Source organism: Mobula birostris, chromosome 15, assembly GCF_030028105.1.
Source record: "Mobula birostris isolate sMobBir1 chromosome 15, sMobBir1.hap1, whole genome shotgun sequence".
Taxonomy (NCBI): Eukaryota; Metazoa; Chordata; class Chondrichthyes; order Myliobatiformes; family Myliobatidae; genus Mobula; species Mobula birostris.
Genome location: NC_092384.1, coordinates 28,129,566 through 28,149,497, shown reverse-complemented (window position 1 = coordinate 28,149,497; position 19,932 = coordinate 28,129,566). Strand labels below are relative to the sequence as shown.

The window sequence follows — 19,932 nt, the reverse complement described above, 5'->3', positions numbered from 1 at the left end:
GCAGGTAAAATCGCTGGCACTTGATCGTGAGGTGTTCCCAGTCTGGTGAACAGGACTGGGACACCACCGCCACGTTTGTACCCCATGAGGAATTGATCATGAAGAAACTCTCCCGCCCTTGACTTTAAAAGACTCAGCAGTCCTATCTTGGCAGTGTATTGTGCATCCGTCATTTTGAATGACTGCACCCAGAATGGAAGGGGTTAACCAAGATTCAGTGGAACAAAAGACACAGCCCTAAAGTCTCTCTGGTACAGCACACTAGCTCTGAGATGTTCCACTTTATTTACCAGAGACTGTATGTTTGCCAGCAATATGGTCAGTATTGGGGTTTGAAAACCTCGTTTCCTTAGACGCACCATTAGCGCAGCACAGCAACCTCATTCTTGACTTCTGAAAACTCTCGGATCAAAAACATCAGTATCCAACAGCAGGACCGCCATTCTTTCTTTTCTCTTTAACTGGGAAGTAATGTTGTGTGCATACAATAGTTTATTGCTAGAATATGCTAACCTATTAGGTGTAACTCTTACTTTGCTGGGGTTATTATGTTGTATTACATGTCTAAGTCAGCAGCACTGTACTGTATGTACCAAGCTTCATTTTTAGTTTACAAGATTAATCATCACAATGGACATGTTCCCTTGATGCTCCATATTCAAGTTAATTTATATTACACTACACAGTACAATTAGAAGAACTCAGATACTAAGGAAATGCGATTAAGCTCCTTGGAAAATAGATTTGGTGCCAGATTTACACTCCACAGGTAGGTAAGCATAAATAACATACAGTACAATTATCTCTTCCACAGTATGGTAATCATCTAACCCTGCCAAATTGTTCTCTCTATCAGTGTGATTTTATTTATCTATCTTTCTATTTATTTATTTATTTATTTATTTATTGGGTCCTTTCAGCCCAACGAGCTGCGCCGCTCAGCAACCCATCTATTTAACACTATCCTTCTCACAGGACAATTTACAATGACCAGTTAACCTACTAACCGGTATGCCTTTGGACGGTGGGAGGAAACCCAGGTAATCACCTAATCACTGCCCATAGCTTAGACATCTCTCCATTGGTGAGGAAATCCTACCCTTATTGTGGAATGAAAATCAGTTTGTATGCACACCAGACCCATGGTTTCCCATTAGTAGCACAAGAAGTAAATCAACTTGCAGCAAATATATAGATATTGTGACGAAAGAGGGTTACAAAAAGTACACATAGACTAAGATGTTAACTGTCCTGTGCTGGCACCAGTGGGATCAGCAGTTGATCTGCCACCTGTCTTCAGGAGAAAGAGAGATAAGGAAGACAATGGAGCAGCATTTGGAAATGTTAATGAAGAGACGAGAGAGTTTAACGGAAGGAGACACCGGTCTGAGAACTGTCAAGATCGGCTCCTTTTTGAACCCTGAACTGTTTGAAGTGTGATGGACAGGCGATACCCCAGTAGGGGGATAAAAAGGGACAGGTTCGCTAAGGCAGGACACACACGACACCACGAGGTAACGAGACCCTGGAAGCGGTGCGCCTCCCACAAGTTGGTGGGAGTTTTTGGAGGGCTGGTCGCTGGACCAAGCCATAGACGCACAGGGTGGAAAGGTACGATCGGCAGGAACCTGGTGTGTGTCCACCCTTGCCTGGGTGCCAGGTTCACTGCAGAGGAACGATCATATCTGAAACGGAGGGGTCACAGTCGGTGACCTCAGAAGACATTACAAAGGGCTCGCCCGAAAGCTGACTGTGAGGAATATCGAAAGTCTGTTTGGAATCCAATTTGAATATTCATTCGCTCTCTCTCTCTCCCCCACGGCGACGGCGATTACTGCGAACTGAACTAAACTGAACTCTGTCACTTTGAAACTGGTCACTTACCCCTAGACGACGATAGAGCTTGATTGATCCTATTATCCTAGTTCTGTGTACATGTGTGTTTATTCATTACTAACCTGTTGAATTTATATCCTTACTATTAGAGTACTGTGTTGCTTATTTCTTTAATAAAACTTTCTTAGTTCCAGTAATCCAGACTCCAACTGAGTGATCCATTTCTGCTGGTTTGGCAACCCAGTTACGGGGTACGTAACAATATGGACACTGATAAATTCGGCCTGCCTTGTGTACATTTTAATGTTTAAAAAACGTTTCAAATTAAGCTATACAATCAACTTTATTTTCATTATAACCCCACCAATGATTCTTTCTGCTTATTCCTTAAAGTTCCACTGAACAATACTGAGTTTGAAGAAAATTTCTATTTCTAAATGTAATCACACCATTGGTAGACATTTATCTCAGAGGATGGTCTGTATGATGAACCTCAACATTGTATGTACAAAATGAAATCCCATTTTTTAAATTCAAATCTGGACTACTCCCTCTTTATCAAATACTTTTTTTTTCTTCAAAGCATAAAGCTGATAACTTCACAAAGATGTGGATTCTTACCATTGTAAGAAAGATGCCAAACTCGGGGTTCATTTCTAATATGTCATTGTCTGTGAATACAAAGCTTTTTCTGTGCTCCTTCTTGCAAGTCAGTACAATGGCTATTTGCTGAGCAGCCACTGAAAGTACAGGTAGGTCTATCCGATTAAATTCATCAAAGCATCCCCAAGACCCTGACAGGGAGAGTCCTAACACAAGTAAAAAAAAGTTTTGATTAGCTCAGTGCAACACTTGACTGCACCAGTCTGGCATTTTCCTCTATCTAGTACCTTTGAAGATTCGACCAAGGCCTCGGAAGTCCATCTGGTCTGAACAGTTGAACACCACCACGTACTTGCCTAGGCATTTACCCATGTCTTTGACAGTTTCAGTCTTCCCTGTGCCAGCTGGGCCTGTGGGAGCACCACCCATATTCATTCCAATAGCCTGTGCTAAAGTAATGTAGCATCTAGAAAACATATTCACAGCATGATTGAATTAAAAGCTGGCTGCTTTCAAAAGAAAACATTTTAATGAGAAAACTATTAATTATTTACTGGCAGCAGAGAAAAAAGATAGAACATATCAAATGCAAGTAATTTGTTTCATGATTACAATAGCCACCTCAAATTCCTGGCAAGACAAACTGTATCCCTGCAATGGAGTATTAGACTGTTAGTGCGGTTAGATCATCTAATAGAAAATATATAACGAATACTACAAGTAGGAACAGTAATAAATCAAGAACAGGGCAGGCAATGGGTAATAATGCTCAAAAAGCAACATACCACAAAGTAGCTCACACAAGCGCCTGAACCTGCCTTAATCAGGAGAGGATGTACCATAGACTCAACAGATCATTATCTGGTTACAAGGGAATAATCCTGTGTCTATACTTCACAAGAATAAGAAGTGATTAATTCAGACTTGCTGACAGGGATTAATAGAGAAGATACTGTTTTCTGTGAAGGCAAAGAGATGGCCGATGTTTCTGGTCAAGGCTGTTAAAACACACCTGAGGGCACTGGAAATCTGAAATGAGAACAGGAAATTCTAAGGAGACTCAGAGGTCAGACAGCATTCATGAGAGAGAAACTCTCCACCTAGCTGCTCAGTATCTCAATCTGAAACGTCGATAGTCCATTTTTCTTCATAGATATTGCCTGCCCTATTGAGTTCTTTCAGCGCTTTGTGTGTTGCTCCAGATTCTAGCACCTGGAGTCTCTTGCGTCTTCATAAAGTTGTAGCTGTCTGCTATGCATGGTGGTAACTTGGTAACAGGTGATGTAATTGCCCAAGTTTCCTCGGTGTTCTGCCACAAAGGCACGTTAGAGCTATAGGAACAAATCAACCATCTAGCATGAGGTGTCTGTCTCAGCTCAGGCAGATGCGCTTGGCTCAACAGTCTCTGCCTTAACAATGTGCCTGATCTGAGCCTGTTACCCATCAAAGATGTTGTTTAGTTGTTGGATAGTTGGCTTGGAGCATAAATACATGGAGCTGGCCCCTATTTTATGGGTCAATTCCCATTTGTGTAAACAGTTGGTCTGAGTGGAAAATTAAGTGCATGTCCAAGTTGTTTGTGTGTTTAAGTAAAGGTAGTGATTCCCAAAGTTGTATTATTCTTGCTAAATCACCAAGACATCACAATCCACCTACATTGAATACATCCCTTCAGCATTACCTGCTAATGATACGTCAATCACCCCAAATTGGAACCAGCATTACTTTTGCATATTGGATCCAATATCGGAACTAAACAAATCTGCTCTCATTTCACCAAAACAAGTATCTGCCACTAAGTCACCTTATAGCTATTAATGCATTCTGCAATGGTCTAGGCTACACTGATGCTGAAAAGATTTATTTTCAAAATTCACAATGGTTAGAAATTTTAATTGGAGTTAAGGGTTATTATACTTAGCCACTCAGTAACAAGAAAGCACTAAAGATGCAGAAAACTCAGGAAATTACAGTGCATTGTATTATGATTTAAGTTGCACATTCTATAATTCCCTAGCGTTTTGCACCATAAGTAAAATGAATCATAATCAATTCTAAGACAGAGTGCTAAAATTAAACATCACAGAATTTGATACTACACATGACATTTCAAAGTTTTTGAGGAAGGTTTTGAAGCATAATAATTTAATGAACTAACTGATACCATCAGTAGTTCTCCTGAGCCAAATGAGATTAAATGTAATTTCCACTTCAGTGCACCTTATAATTGCTATTTTACACATTACGTGCCAAATGCTAAAAATACCTGCATGATTAGAAACTTCATGTCCTACTCTGATGCAGAATAGTAAATAGCAAAGATACATTCATAATTTGGAACTGTATCATCCTTCCTTCTTTGTCAATGGATTTAAATCTTAGAGTTCCCCACAGTAGATAAAACACAATAGGTTGAAAAGGCAACTTACTACCACCTTCTTATGGCAGTTATGATTTTGCAATAAATACTGCTTTACATATACATTTAAAAATCAAAAATCATGTTAAAAGTTCTTATATTTTGATTAAATGTTTGGGTATCAAATTTACACTGACAATACTCAAGAATGGATGCTGCAGTGAATTAAGACATGGGTTTTTCACCTTCAAACCTGAATTTGTAATGATGTAAGGTCTTTAGCACCCTACTGCAAGCATACTATAGAAACCCTACAGGGCAAGTAGCTCACTGTACCTGCGTCAGCTGGGCTGGACAACTGTTCAGACGCTTTACAACCCAAATATTGACCAAAAAAGTTCCCTTCACATCATGCTTGAGTACCAAGTTTTAGATGGCCCTTACTGCAGCCTGCCATACTTGTTGGGAATAGATTATGGGTTAGAATAGGCTCCACTGGCCCACAAAGCATCATAGACAGCATCAAAATATCAAGGCCACATATTCCACTAATACACAGCCGTCAATCACGCATCAGGAATTTGTGCAGTGTTGCAAAGTCCATACCTGTCAGTGAGTGGGGTGATAACTAGTCTCTCAGTGCATCCTAAAAACTCATTTTGATAAGTAAAATCCACATCGGTAATCACTATCTGCATTTTATCAGTATCTTCATTAAAGTAGAACCGGCACTGTTTCAGCCATTCAAAGTCAGTTGGAGACTTTACCTGCAACCGACACTGCAAGAAATTAAAATTTGAAAAAAATCAGACCTCTCTTCGCAATTTTGGTCCCAACAAGAAGCATGTCCATTAGTATTAATACATAATTATTCAACTGTTCATGTGAGATTGATTTAACTTTTTTAATGATGTGATTCTCAGCCAAGAATTTTTTCAACCCACTAACAAGAAGTGTAAAGTTTGGGTCTTTTATGAAGATGATCAAAGTTTACAGCACGATTTTTTCCAAACTGATTGACTGAACCTTCTGCATAGATTTTCTTTCAATTTAGAAAAGTCTTTCTGAAATACAAAAGGTATTCTGCATTGAGGATATGACACAAACATGTAACTATTTTAAAGATTAATCAAGGAAAATTATCACATTTAATGCTGTTAAAACAGAAAAAAAAAATCAATTACCAGCTCATCAAAGATGTCTCTCTGATGGACATGGATGGTGATCAGAGTTTCATATTTTACACGCTCATTATGATCTAAATCTTTGGTTGTTGTACCAATCAGTAGATTAAGCATTTCCAGAAAGTAGTGGTTTGTTGTCTGCATAACTTTGCGGTCAGCTTTTGCAAGTCTTAAGGCATCTTGTGCATCTCTAGTCCAAATCATCTGAATACCAAGAAGGCCAACCTGTGACAAATATCATCTTCATTATTGACCACCTGATAACCCTATATCCTTATCATTGATAAATGAAATAAAAGATTGGTTAAAACAGTTTTGCCTCTGAAGCAGTTTCCACAATTAATTGCAAGCCCCATTCCAAGTTCCATGGTTGCCACGTCAAACCTGGCATTGAACCTCCAGCACCTGAGCTTGATGCACAAAAATCAAATAAAGATAAAGTTTTAAAAATATCAATTCACTATGGTATCAGAGAAGCTTAAGCAATTATTTCAGTTGAAATAAAAGTAAGGATTTTATTAGCCTATAGACGGGGATCATAATTAGCTTTCAAAACATCAATTTCATCCTGAAATTAAGAACAAAACCACATTTTAATAATCCAATATTTCATCCTACCTGAGCACAGAAAGCATTCAGGAAATCAATAAGGTTGAAGTGCTCCTCTTGTATTATATAGGCAGCAGTCCGAATAATGTTGTGCAGAGAACTTTGAGACTCCATCAGTAGAGAATTCAGCCAAACCTCAACATTTCCTTCAGTGACAACTGGTTTATCAAGTTCAATAGTGTCTCCTTCTTTGGAGATTACAGCCAATATGCGATCATAAATCTATACAGTATAGCAAAAATGGTAGAGTTGTGGCCCACATGATACCTTCGTGCATGCATCCAAAACTCAATACATGTTGTGCAAGGTATAAGATTGCCACTTAATAATGAGAAATAATATTTCAGTTAATCACTCAATGTACTTGAAACTTTAAAGACTTTATGTGTGGTATTGTGAATATGTTGTCAAGATTTACTCTTCTGAGATTTGTAATGAAATCAAAGATACTTTCTATAAGAACCTATTTACAACCAGAAGTACCTGAGGGGTTTTTAACAACTATATTTTAATGTCACATGAAACTGGGGGAAACATTGTCAATACGCTTCATTAGCCACACTCATTTGGTGCCACTGAGGTGGCTGTGGTTTCATCCTGCATCTGACCATGCAGCCTGGAATAGAACTTTCTGACCCACATATCACAATCCAAAAGTGGTTGATTTGCAAGTGAAAAATCAGCGACAGACCAACTTTCACCAGTATTAAGATATCAGAACTAACTTTGTAAAGATCAGACTTGCCATTGAGAATTTCGGATTTTGGAATTTCAGATAAGAGGTACTCAACCTGTACCAACAAGAAGGAAGTACATGAGTTTGAAGATCAGCACTCAATGATTCAGGAATAGCTTCTTTTTCTCCTTCATCAGATTTCTAAACAGTCCATGAACCCATTGAACACTATCTTATTCCTATTGCTTTGCACTGTTTAGTTATCTTTTAATTTACAGCTATTTTGTGTCTCTCCACTGGACTGCTGCCACAAAGAACAAAGTTCATATCATATCAGACAATGATAATAAACCTGATTCTGATGCTGATAAATAACAGTGATTGGTGAGGCTTACAATCTGCATGGAAACTTGCTGACTCTGTTGCCAGGTAAATTATATGCAAAATTCTTTGAGGAAAAATACTACTACACAGCAAAATGAAGCTACTAAGGTAAATAAAAACCCACTGTACAATCTGCATATCTGTCATGAAATACATGTTGAAAACAAAACTAGAAAAAATTTGTTGTGTCTTTCACATTTTGTAATTATTTAATATTGCCCCCACAGAAATTCTGAATTTTAATCTGCATCTTGAATTTTTAGGTGGTGATTTGTGAATTCTGTAAAGATAAGTTTCCATTACCCAAACGGCTGAGATGTGGGGGCACTTGTATTCACTAAAACTCAATAATCCACTGTCAAATTGTTTGGGAGTTCTGATGCTTCTGAGTTTCACACTTCCTTTAACGGACCTAAGCCCCAGTTCCTGTGTTCTCTTTAATAAACTGGGGCCTCAGTTCCCACTCTTCTTCATACAAAATGGGGCTCCGATTCCCAAGCTCATTTAAGCACAGTGGGGTCCTGTTTACTCAAATTTAATCTCTTCATTGGATGAATAGAGAAAGTTCAATTTGGTAGAAAAATGCAAAAAAATTAGGAATTGATAGAGAATCAGCAAACAGGGATAGAGGAATATAGGAACAGACAAACAATTGATCTATCAAATAGGGATAGAGGAATATAGGAAGAGACAAACAATTGATCTATCAAACCTAATCCATTATTTAATGAGGCAGAGATCCTGATTGATCTGTAATCCCAATTTTGCCCTGTATCTCTTAGTACCTTGTTTAAAAAAACCTATAATCTCAGATTTAACATGTCTTTATTTACAACTTTTCACAAGTCTGATGAGAGGTCATTTCTCTTAATATTAATGCTGTTCATCCCTCCACAGGTGTTTCATGAAGTACTGAGTATTTTTCAGTATTTTCTGCTTTTAGCCCTCACAACTACCTCTGTCCCAGGGAGAACAACCCCAGCTTCACCAGTCTAGCCACATACTCAAGTCTCTTACCTGTAGAGCCTTCCAGTAAATCTCTCTTGCAATCTCACTAAAGGCTTTCCATCTATTCTGAAGAGCAGAGCCAAAAATTGGACAGAAGACTCATTGTGACTGAACTAGTATTGCATAAAGCTTCATCATGCTTTTCTATTTATATGGCCCAGTATCCTGTATACTTTTTTAATATGCTTTACTCAATCTACTCTGCCCTTGTGAAACAAGATGCAGACTTTTGTCCCTGACTGAATTGATTATTGATTTAGAAGCATCTGCTGAGGAGTCCCAAATTTCTGTCTGCTTTTATTTATAAAACTATTTCCTAAAATAATTCCTGAAAGGATTCACAATGGTTTTTAATTTCTGCCCCCTAATACTGTTCTCGACATGCAACAGAAATAATTCTTTATATTCACTCTTTAATTTCCCTGTAATATTTTACAAACTTCACTCACATCATCTTTCAACTGAACTAAACTCCATGGAATACAAACTGGAACATGAAATGATGAACTGAATTATAAGGAGTAAATGTTTTAACTTGCTGTTTAAGTTGACATGCAAGAATCACAGCAATTTCAAATAGCAATCGATTTTCTATTGTATCTGTTCCAGTGTTACCACTAAATCATGGCCACTTGAATCTAATTTCCACATATATTCTCCATATCCTGCAACTGGGCAACTTCAGTGTTTGATATTAATGTATTGAAAGTTTTCTAAAAGGAATTCACATTAGCTACACATACAAGGTAGAGAATAATTTGAACTCACCTTCTCATTAAACAGAACTGATTTAATATTGTCAAATACATTAAGCAAATGAGCTTGTATTGTATGAGAATCAGATGCTTGGCCCAGGATCTCCAGCAGAGTGGGATCGGATACAAAGAAGAATCTTGGAAAAATCAAACGCTTCTTTTCCAGGTAACTAATGATCATTGGCAGCCAGACAAGGGGAACAAAAACATGGCAAAAGTAAATTTCAGTATCATATAACAATGCTTTCTCTACACTTCTGGAGAAAGAAGTAAATAATTAGGATTAATAAAAGAAAGAACAGTAATTCTAATGAGATGGAACTCTACATCCTTATGAAGTTGGGTACGTACCCAGACCTGAATCATTGTGACTTTTTTTTTACTGCAGAATCTACTCCACCAACGTTGTACATACAGCATTGGATTACATTGGTGGGACATTCACAAGCTATCAAAAACAGTAGATAAATGCACCCTCGTGCAGTATTGAACACATTACTTAGATGGTGGAACATCGCCAACGTTGGCAATGTGCAAGACGGGATGGCAGGTCATGCCCATTTAATTTCACCTTCCATGCAGAGATACCGAGGAAAAAAGGCAGCATGTCTGCATGACAATTTACTTCAATCAGTACCTACACCAATTATTATGGAGTGTCTGAAGAGCAGTGACAAAAATCACTAATCATTAATTAAAACAAACATATCTGTAGTTAATTACCTCATGTTGTGCAATAAAATCTGTCTGCAACAAGATGAGAAACGAAGCCCGAGGAATTATTTCAAAATCAATCCCAAATTAATACTTATTCACCTGCAGTTGACTTATCAATAAGCTTTGAATTTTACATTGGGACAATATCTTGCAATTGGGTGATTTTATGTTTTGCATCTAGGATACGACAAGCTTTCTGAAAGAATTTATATCATTTGCATTTAAAAGTTAGGTGTACTCCACCACACAGCTTGGCAAGAAACAGTGGCTCCTGTTTATCTCTAAAATGAGATTGGACAGATGGGGCTCATCTGCCATAGTTGGCAGCTCAGCTAAGAAAAAGAAACCTTTGATCTCAAACCTCCACTGTCTTGCAGCTATACCCACTGATGAGGAAGGCTTCAGGAGTAAACCCGGAGAAAAACTCCGGAGCTGGGGAGTCCTACATTGAGTTCAACAACTGTAGTGCCAAATTGTATCAGTCTCTGCTGTTCCTTTGGATTCATCAAACACGTGCTACACAGGTAACAGCTTGTTCTCCATATCATAATGCCCTGGTTTACGTATCACGTCAATAACTGGGGCCAAACTTTCATGGTCGACTCTGACTAACGGAGGACCTCACAATCATGAGAGAATGAGTCATTGACATCCAAGATCATATGCAGTTCAGATTTCCATCAATCAACTTGTTCTGTATCTCACATTGCCAGCATTTTTTGGAACTTCATTTTGTTTTTGCCTCTTCTCTCTAAATTCCTTCATTCATCTGAAAGTACCAGGTCACCTGGACAACCTTAATCTCTACACTTTCACAGATGTTCCCCCTTTTTCTTTCTACCTTCCCCCTTCTGTAACTCAAAACATGCTTTCTTACTTTTCCAGTTCTGATGGAAGTCTATTGGCCTGAACTGTTAACTTGGTTTCTCTCCCAGTAGATACTACTTGACCTGCTGAGTATTTCCAGCATTTGCTGTTTTTATATGGAAACAATGTTTGGCAGAGGTCTGGGTGAGCTTTGGGTTAATGAAGCCCTCAAGTTACAGCATTATTAACTACATATGAAAGCCACTATGAAGTAGTACAAAAAGAAACAGTAAAATGGAAGGGGGTAGATCATTAAATAATTAATGGTAGAGGACTAAATAAACTCTCAACTGTCATCTGAGCACTTACTAGATTGTTCAGTCATTTTAATCCTGATCTAAATCTCATTTACACTTCATGTAAACTCATATATAACAATGCTTTACACAGCTCCAGCATTTACCCAGTTAACGATTTCTGACATATTTCAAGTTGCTCAAGCAGGTGTGGTAGCAGACGGACCATAGCTTCATCTCCCATGCAACAATGAACCACATTAGGAACTTCATGGGCACGGCTCATTATCTTCATCCATGACTTGTCAATATTGGAAAACCTCTTTGCTTCCTGTAAAAGACCTGGTAGATTTATCTTCGAAATTCAATCAGATTGATTCTTTGTAAGAATGAAACCATCACATGCACCCTGTATTTTCTTATCGGCCATTTAACTGCAATTTTTAAGCTCCTGCCACATGATATTATGGGGTTCTTGTTCCATTACAGAGTTTTTAGTAAAGCAGGAAGAAAGTTTATTTCAGACCTCAGAAAGTATTTATTTTTAAATGTCATCTGGTTCTTGCAGATTACGGAGTTTTGGGACAAAACATTTTGATGAAGAAAAATATCTGAAATACTCTTTTAATGTAACCAAATGGAATGAGCTCCTGAAACTGACAATTCTGCCCAATTTTACAGTTAATACTTTAAAATTCCTTTCTCTTGGTATGCCCTGCATTTAGATTTCCTCAATGCTATTTATGGAAAATAATAACACAGTTATCACAGTGTGAATCAGTTCTTTATCAATGTGAATGTCCCTTTCTGGTAAGTAGGTGTAATATGCTAAATACTAACAGTGTCTGTAAACTTTCCCCTTTGATCCGAGACTCTTGCTACCTTATATAAATCATTATTTCAGGTTAACTGTTGCTGACCTTTGGTAGCTGCTTGGCAATGTCTCCACCCACAAACACTGCTTCTAGATATATCCATAGGTTTTGTACAGTCAACCAGCTCTCAATGATGTCTGTTGTGGAGGACAGGTTGTGCACCCACTTTTGAATAATTGCTTTAAATGGAACATTGTACCTAAGGAAATAAGATACTGTGTGAAATAAATTACTTTTCATATGGTATCGATTTCTGTCTTTCACCATTATGATATAAAGTAGAACGTTAGTGCAATAAAAACCTAAAAGAGAACTTCGAAGAAACATTTTCACTCAGAGAATTAGGAGGACATGGAACTTAATAAAATGGAGTGGTTGTGAGGACTATTTAAGGGAGGGCTGAACAGACATAGGAAGGAGAAGGGAAGAACAGGCTACATTGATATGTCTGGGTGAGTAGAATGAAATGGAAGGAGGATTGAGTGTCGCATGAATGCCAACATGGACTAATTGAACCAAATATTCTGTTTATACCACGGGTCCCATGTGTGCAAATTTGTATTTGCGGGAGAAGAAAATGTTACTGCCAAGGCCAGTATTTATTGTTCAACTCTAATGGGATCTGAAGCAATTGCATTAAACTTAAATAAGGGGAAAGTAAAAAATGATTGAGATAGAGTTGACTAAAATGGACTGGACAACTAAGCACGGTGGCAGACATTTAAGGGAAAAAAAATCTTGATTACCAGCAAAAACATAATCTCATGAGGAAGAAAGAATCTGGGGTTTATGCAGGAGAATTGAATCAGCCTTGGCTAACCAAGGAATTTGAGGAAGAAATTAAGTTGAAGAAGAAAACATAGTTGGTAGTAGGCCAGGAGATTGGAATAAATTCAGAATCCAGCAAGGACTAAAAACATTATCAAGGCGAAACTAAACTGCAAAGAGCAAACTAGCAAAAAAACCCTAGAAACTAACGATAAGAAATACAAAAAAGGATGAGGCCTAAGTAAACACAGGCACTCAACAAATGAAATTGATTCAGCAGTTCTAAAGCCTGAGTCAGATGCAGTAAATAATCAGAAAGTTTTCTTATTTCAAGGTATTGTAGCTTAGAAATAGGGAAGTCTGACTAAAAATTGTGCAAAGCACTAATGAGACCTCATTTATAATTCCGATCTCTTAATTAAGGAAAGATACTAGCACTGGAGTCAATTCAAAAAAGGTTCATTATTTTAGGAGGAATTGTCTCGTGGGGAAAGATTAAATGTACTGAATGTGCACTCATCAGAATTTGAGAAATAGAAATGTTTACTGAAACACACAAGATTCCTTGAGGGCAAGACAAGATAAATGCTGTGAGAATGGGTGCATCTAGATGCAGAGGACAGACACAGTTCTCAGGGATATTCAGTTAAGACTGAGATGAAAGATCATGTACAATAGCAATAGAACAACAACAGAAAAATAAGCCTCTTTGTGCCCTCCCACCCACCTATATACATGATCCTCCATTCCCAGGACAGGCTGCCTCCAAGCCTCCATTAGACTTTCAGCCTCACAGACAGTGGGCTGCTGACTTCCTCAGAGGACTTTCAGATGTGCAAACCCAGGGCTTCAGCCATCGGGCCTCGCCTTCCGAACCTCTGATTAACCTATGGACTTCAGTCTTCAGTATCAAACCCAGGACTTGCCAATGATGGGACCCTGAACTCTAGGCCTTGAACTCCAGACTCATGTTCTCACATACCACGGGAGTCACCAGCTGATCCTCAGAGGGGGATGGGGTTGATGTACTTGCTCTCGTCCTCACTGGCCTGATATCCGTCACGTTGTCGCTGGTTTTCAAATGTGCAACACAGAACAGAGGCCTAAGCTCCAGAAATTACCTCATTACGACATTGTCTACCTGCACAATACTTCCTCTGTAACTGTTACATTTATTTTGCAACCTGTTATTGTTTCCCCTTGTACTTTCTCAAAAGCGCTGCTGTAATGAATTGATCCATATTGACCATATGCAGGATGAGTGTTTCACTGAACATGTGACATTAATAAACCAATTCACCAACTCCCCCTCCCCCAATTGCATTACAAGTGTATCTTCCTACCAAAGTCCGAAGACCATTAACTGAAATGACCCGGAGATACAGTAGATAGTGATCAAATGAAACACAAGCTTAGCTGAGGTATTTAGCCAGCCATAATCCAGTCAAAAACATACCAACATAAAGTCTTTCATTCTACTAATTTTGTTTGTTAAAAGCTGAATCATTCAGTTTCCTTTTAAAACTGAAAGTTAACTAAGCCATTCATGTATAGGGCACACACTGAGATCTAACCTGTTATTCAGGAGGGAACCAAGAACCATTAAACTATCCTCTGCAGAGGAGATGATCTCTGATGTGCTGTCACCACGCAGAAGGAGCTCACCACGTGATTTGAAGTTGGCAAATGTGAAGTACCGATTATCCCACTCTGCTAAGACCTGTTTCAGCTTCTGTTCGATGTCTTTTTCTTTCACAGCACTAATGCAAATATCCTAATACCAAAAGTAGTAAACAAATATCAGTTCACAAGCCTCCTCAAGTTATTTTGTGATTAAACTGACCAGATACAAATGAGCATACCACAAACACAGTATCTTTCTTAAGAATGATGCCCATGGGAAAAACAATAAACCATAATAATATCCAGTATTAAAAATAAAAAATATCAAAATAAAAAATTGATGGCTTGATATAAGAAACCACAGGCATTTGTGGCATATCCTGGAATCTGAAGGTACAGTAAGTTAGCAAATCTGTTTTGATTATCAAAGTTAATCCATACATTCCCAAATTTTTGTGCTTAGAAATTTTTGTGTCAGAAAAGTTAAACTTTGGTGAACTATTCATAAGTACATATGTCGATAGCAATAAAACTTCTAAACAATTGCAAGGATCATAGGATGTGAAAACCCGATGATACCTGGCACCATTTGCAGTACAAAATCCTATATTTGCACTGCTTTGCATGGTGAAAGTGTCGTGATTGGAGTGTGATGATGAGATTCCCAAGCTGAAGTCAATGTGCTACTTTTGTGGCTGTACCTGAGGCAAGCTCCAAGCTTTAGACGTCACAGCCTGCAACCTGGTCAAGCAGTTTCCTTCCAGTAACACAGTAGTAGACCTCTTAATGTTGTTGGGTCCGTCTTCACAAGGACAGCTCCTATCATCCACAAACCACTCAACTGGGTAAAAAAAACTCTCAGCCAGGACACATCAATGCATTCCACTGCAAAAACCTAGGCTCCTCTGAGAGTTAGCTCTTCAAACACATGTGGGCCCTGAATTTCAGATGTATTTTCATTGGCATTAAAATCAATAATCAAAATCAGACAGTAATTTATTATAGGTTCCAAGGTTGTCAAGCCGAGGAGTGGTAGTGGGGACAAGCTCCCACTACCCAAAAGTGCTCCTCGTGGCATGTGCCTCAAATAGCCTCTGACAACTAAGTCCAACTCCTGGCCTTCTCATGTGGCTTAGCCTCTAAGCCCGGCGGAACTGTTTCTACTGACAGGAGAAGGGGCGAAGGCGGGTCCTGGCGCCTTAAAACCAGTGCTTCGGGTAGAGGAGCTCTTCAGCCTGGGAAGGCAGTCCATCTAAGAGAGGGAAAACTCTGATTTCAAACCTCTGCTGCCTTGCGGCCACACCCACTCATAGAAAAGGCTTTGAGAGTAAACCCCGAGGACAAATGCAGAGCTGGAGTCCCTAAAGCAGTCCGACGCTGCCTTCAACCTCGTTCTGGCAACTCCTGCGACAACACTGGTGCCAAGCTGTATTGGCCCTTGTCCTTCACTTGGACAACATCGGTGTCGTGGAGAGGGGAGACTTGCTGCATGGGCAACTGCCGGTCTTCCATACAACCTTGCCCAGGCCTGCACCCTGGAGAACCCTTCCAGGCGCAGATCCATGGTCTCGCGAGACTAACGGATGCCACCAATTTATTATGCCTGCACTGTACCCCCATCGCCAAACAACTCATTTCATTGTAAACGTAGTGACAATAAACCTGATTTTGATTCTGAGTAGAAGTGAAGGGTAGATCTCTAGGTATTTCCAGAAGTACCAACCTGGATTGTAAGAAAAGAACCTTATCCACTGATGTCTACTATAAGCCTACTGACTCTCACAGCTATCTGGACTATTCCTCTTCTCACCCTGTCTCTTGCAAAATCGCCATCTCCTTCTCGCAATTTCTCCTTCTCCGCCGCATCTGCTCTCAGGTTGAGGCTTTTCATTCCAGGACGAGGGTGATGTCCTCCTTTTTTAAAGAAAGGGGCTTCCCTTCCTCTACTATCAACTCTGCTCTTAAACGCATCTCCCCCATTTCACGTACATCTGCTCTCACTCCATCCTCCCGCCACCCCACTAGGAATAGGGTTCCCCTGGTCCTCACCTACCACCCCACCAGCCTCTGGGTCCAACATATTATTCTCCGTAACTTCCGCCACCTCCAACGGGATCCCACCACTAAGCACATCTTTCCCTCCCCCCCCCCCCGCTTTCCGTAGGGATCGCTCCCTACGCGACTCCCTTGTCCATTCGTCACCCCCATCCCTCCCCACTGATCTCCCTCCTGGCACTTATCCATGTAAGCCGAACAAGTGCTACACATGCCCTTACACTTCTTCCCTTACCACCATTCAGGGCCCCAAACAGTCCTTCCAGGTGAGGCAACACTTCACCTGTGAGTCGGCTGGGGTGATATACTGCGTCCGGTGCTCCCGATGTGGCCTTTTATATATTGGTGAGACCCGACGCAGACTGGGAGACCGCTTTGCTGAACACCTACGCTCTGTCCGCCAGAGAAAGCAGGATCTCCCAGTGGCCACACATTTTAATTCCACATCCCATTCCCATTCTGACATGTCTATCCACAGCCTCCTCTACTGTAAAGATGAAGCCACACTCAGGTTGGAGGAACAACACCTTATATTCCGTCTGGGTAGCCTCCAACCTGATGGCATGAACATCGACTTCTCTAACTTCTGCTAATGGCCCACCTCCCCCTCATACCCCATCTGTTACTTATTTTTATACACACATTCTTTCTCTCACTCTCCTTTTTCTCCCTCTGTCCCTCTGAATATACTCCTTGCCCATCCCCCTTGTCTTTCTTCCCGGACCTCCTGTCCCATGATCCTCTCGTATCCCTTTTGCCAATCACCTGTCCAGCTCTTGGCTCCATCCCTCCCCCTCCTGTCTTCTCCTATCATTTCGGATCTCCCCCTCCCCCTCCCACTTTCAGATCTCTCACTAACTCTTCCTTCAGTTAGTCCTGACGAAGGGTCTCGGCCTGAAACATCGACTGCACCTCTTCCTAGAGATGCTGCCTGGCCTGCTGCGTTCACCAGCAACTTTGGTGTGTGTTGCTTGAATTTCCAGCATCTGCAGAATTCTTGTTGTCTACTGCTAATGATGTTCTGGATATGATGAATATGCCAGATACAAACCAAATAAAAGCAGACCAATTGATGAGAGATAAACACTCTGCAGCATTGTGACTCCTCTGATTGCACACTACCTGCTGAGTTCTTCCTGCAGATTGTTGCTCCACATTCTAGCATCTGCAGTCTCCAAGGCAAAGACTGCAGACAGGCCAAAGTATGCTAAGGGGGTGGGAGGGGTTAGAGCACAGAGGATAGCCCTGCTTAATAATGTTTCAGAACAAAAACTTGATTGGAGTATCTCAGACATGAAGACAAGGGAAGATGCACATGGCTTTGGGACAGAGCAACCTACTCAGTGAAGTTGAGGATGATAGGGATTGGAAGAATAAAAGTATCATTGAGTAGTACAGCATGAGAACAAGTCATTCAACCCAACTGGTCGATGTTGACCATAGCACCCTTCCTGCTGGTCCCAGTTGCCTGCATTTAGCTCATAACCCTCTAATCCTGCCCACAAATACAGCCAAACAAAACAACATTCCTTCAAGGCCAAGGTGCAAAACATAGTACCAACATTCATACACAGCACACGATACATAGAGTACCATATAAGGTAGCAGTAAAACATACAGTTACCCTAAAAATATAATATAATACTGCAAACAATGTCAAAGAAAATGCATTCAAAGGAGTCATCAGATAAATTATTGAACTAATGAAGCCAATAAATAGTCTTGATTTTCAAGTTCTTTCCACTACACATGTATTAATTCTATTTTTAAAATTCAGTCTTTGAAGTCATTGCCAGCAATCTGATTATTTGAAACAGCTCACAAGGATGTGAAAACCAACACTAGGAAGCAGATGTATTGCAAAATTTCTTCTCTAGTTAATTCCACCAAGGAAGAATTACTTAAACTGAGTAAATTATTTCAAATGCAATTATCCTTTAATTGAATTCTTAGAATGAAATAAATCTCAGGGTTAAATTTTAAAATGAATTTTCAGAATTTCCTTCATCTTTTAACTCCAAAGAATAATAGAAACTTGTTGAAATTCTAACAAAGCAGAACACACCTCAATTTCTTCTTTGTACTTTAAAAGTGGTGCTTCCATTATGTTGGACAATTTAAATGTTTCACTTTCAACATCAAACTCTTGGTTCATAATTTGGCCAATATTCTGCCAGTGACGAGGCATCATAGCCTTATTAGACATCATCTCCAACAGAGGACAGCTTTCACTGAAGTCATCGATTGTCTGCTTTAAATCAAGGTAGCCTGGCCATTCCTTTAAACCTCGAGGCAATTTGCGGCACCTGAAATGCGTCAGCCATTATTAGTTACCCATCATATAGTAATCTGTTCAAACAAAATTTGCAATTCCTATAGAGTGTAGCTAATAATTATTCTTTCAAGTGTATCCATGTGTTGCAGCTATGAAAAAAAACTTACAGAATGCTTTTAGTTGGAGAAAGGCCTTTAAAAAGACAGTAGCTATCCTGCCCTTGCTCAATAGATTTCCCTGTCTACTTAAGCTAGACAGATAACTGCAGTCCTCGTGTAGCTGTAGTTGAAGCTGGCTTTGTTATTCACCATCGCATTGTAGTACGCAAGGAGCCAGTGTAAAAGGCAGTTCGCCTCAATGTTCTATCAAATGGCATATTCAAATATCGATTGAAATTCCTTCAACTTCTAAAAAGTGCTTCTAATGACGGAATGAATATACAACTGATTATAGAATGGCCGACCTGATGGCGAAAGCTAACAACACAATAATGAGTAATCAACAGCTGTGAACTTACAATTAAGCAATGAGATCCAGTAATTAAAAATAAAATAACAATCCAAGTCAGGAAAGACATAACAATAGCAATATTTTTTCCAATGAAATCAACAAGGAAATATAGGCAATCAGTTATAGCTTGACTTTTACAAAATTGAAAGCTCTTCCTGCGAGAATATTCATCCCACTGAGTATTCATGAAAATGGCATTCAATACTTTTTTTTGAAATCTGGAAGCTTAATAGTTTTGCATAATTTAATCACTGCAGAATATTGAATTTTCCCAAACTAGTAATTTAAACCATTTGGAAAAAGCAAGGACAGCCAACAAACGAGATCTGGAAATAACCCATCCAAGATCAAAATCCTAGAATTCCTTCCAAGCACTAGTAATGAGAGTTTTGTCCTCACTATATAGACGTTAGCTGTGCAACAAGGTGATTCACCTTCTGAAGGGCAACTTGGGAAGGAAATGCCAACAACATTCACATCCCACAAAACAGCTAAACCAAAGTTATCTTAAATCGATAATTGGAGACGATCCAAAGGTCAGGCTTAGCTTTCCTCTCAGAACCAATTGTGAGATTAGGAGGAGCTATCTTGC

At 39.5% G+C, this 19,932-nt stretch overlaps 1 protein-coding gene across 1 annotated transcript in view; it reads right to left on the bottom strand.

Annotated features, from left to right (window-relative positions):
- LOC140210475 (dynein axonemal heavy chain 5-like) overlaps positions 1 to 19,932 on the bottom strand; it is a 202,452-nt gene that overhangs the window by 111,166 nt on the left and 71,354 nt on the right. The window contains exons 28-37 of the mRNA XM_072279452.1: positions 18,621 to 18,861; positions 14,452 to 14,651; positions 12,155 to 12,308; positions 11,402 to 11,565; positions 9,428 to 9,584; positions 6,601 to 6,813; positions 5,983 to 6,207; positions 5,405 to 5,577; positions 2,727 to 2,905; positions 2,458 to 2,645 (exon numbers count right to left, since the gene is read on the bottom strand). Of these exons, the coding sequence (XP_072135553.1) occupies positions 2,458 to 2,645; positions 2,727 to 2,905; positions 5,405 to 5,577; positions 5,983 to 6,207; positions 6,601 to 6,813; positions 9,428 to 9,584; positions 11,402 to 11,565; positions 12,155 to 12,308; positions 14,452 to 14,651; positions 18,621 to 18,861 (1,894 nt within the window). The remainder of the gene's footprint in view (positions 1 to 2,457; positions 2,646 to 2,726; positions 2,906 to 5,404; positions 5,578 to 5,982; positions 6,208 to 6,600; positions 6,814 to 9,427; positions 9,585 to 11,401; positions 11,566 to 12,154; positions 12,309 to 14,451; positions 14,652 to 18,620; positions 18,862 to 19,932) is intronic.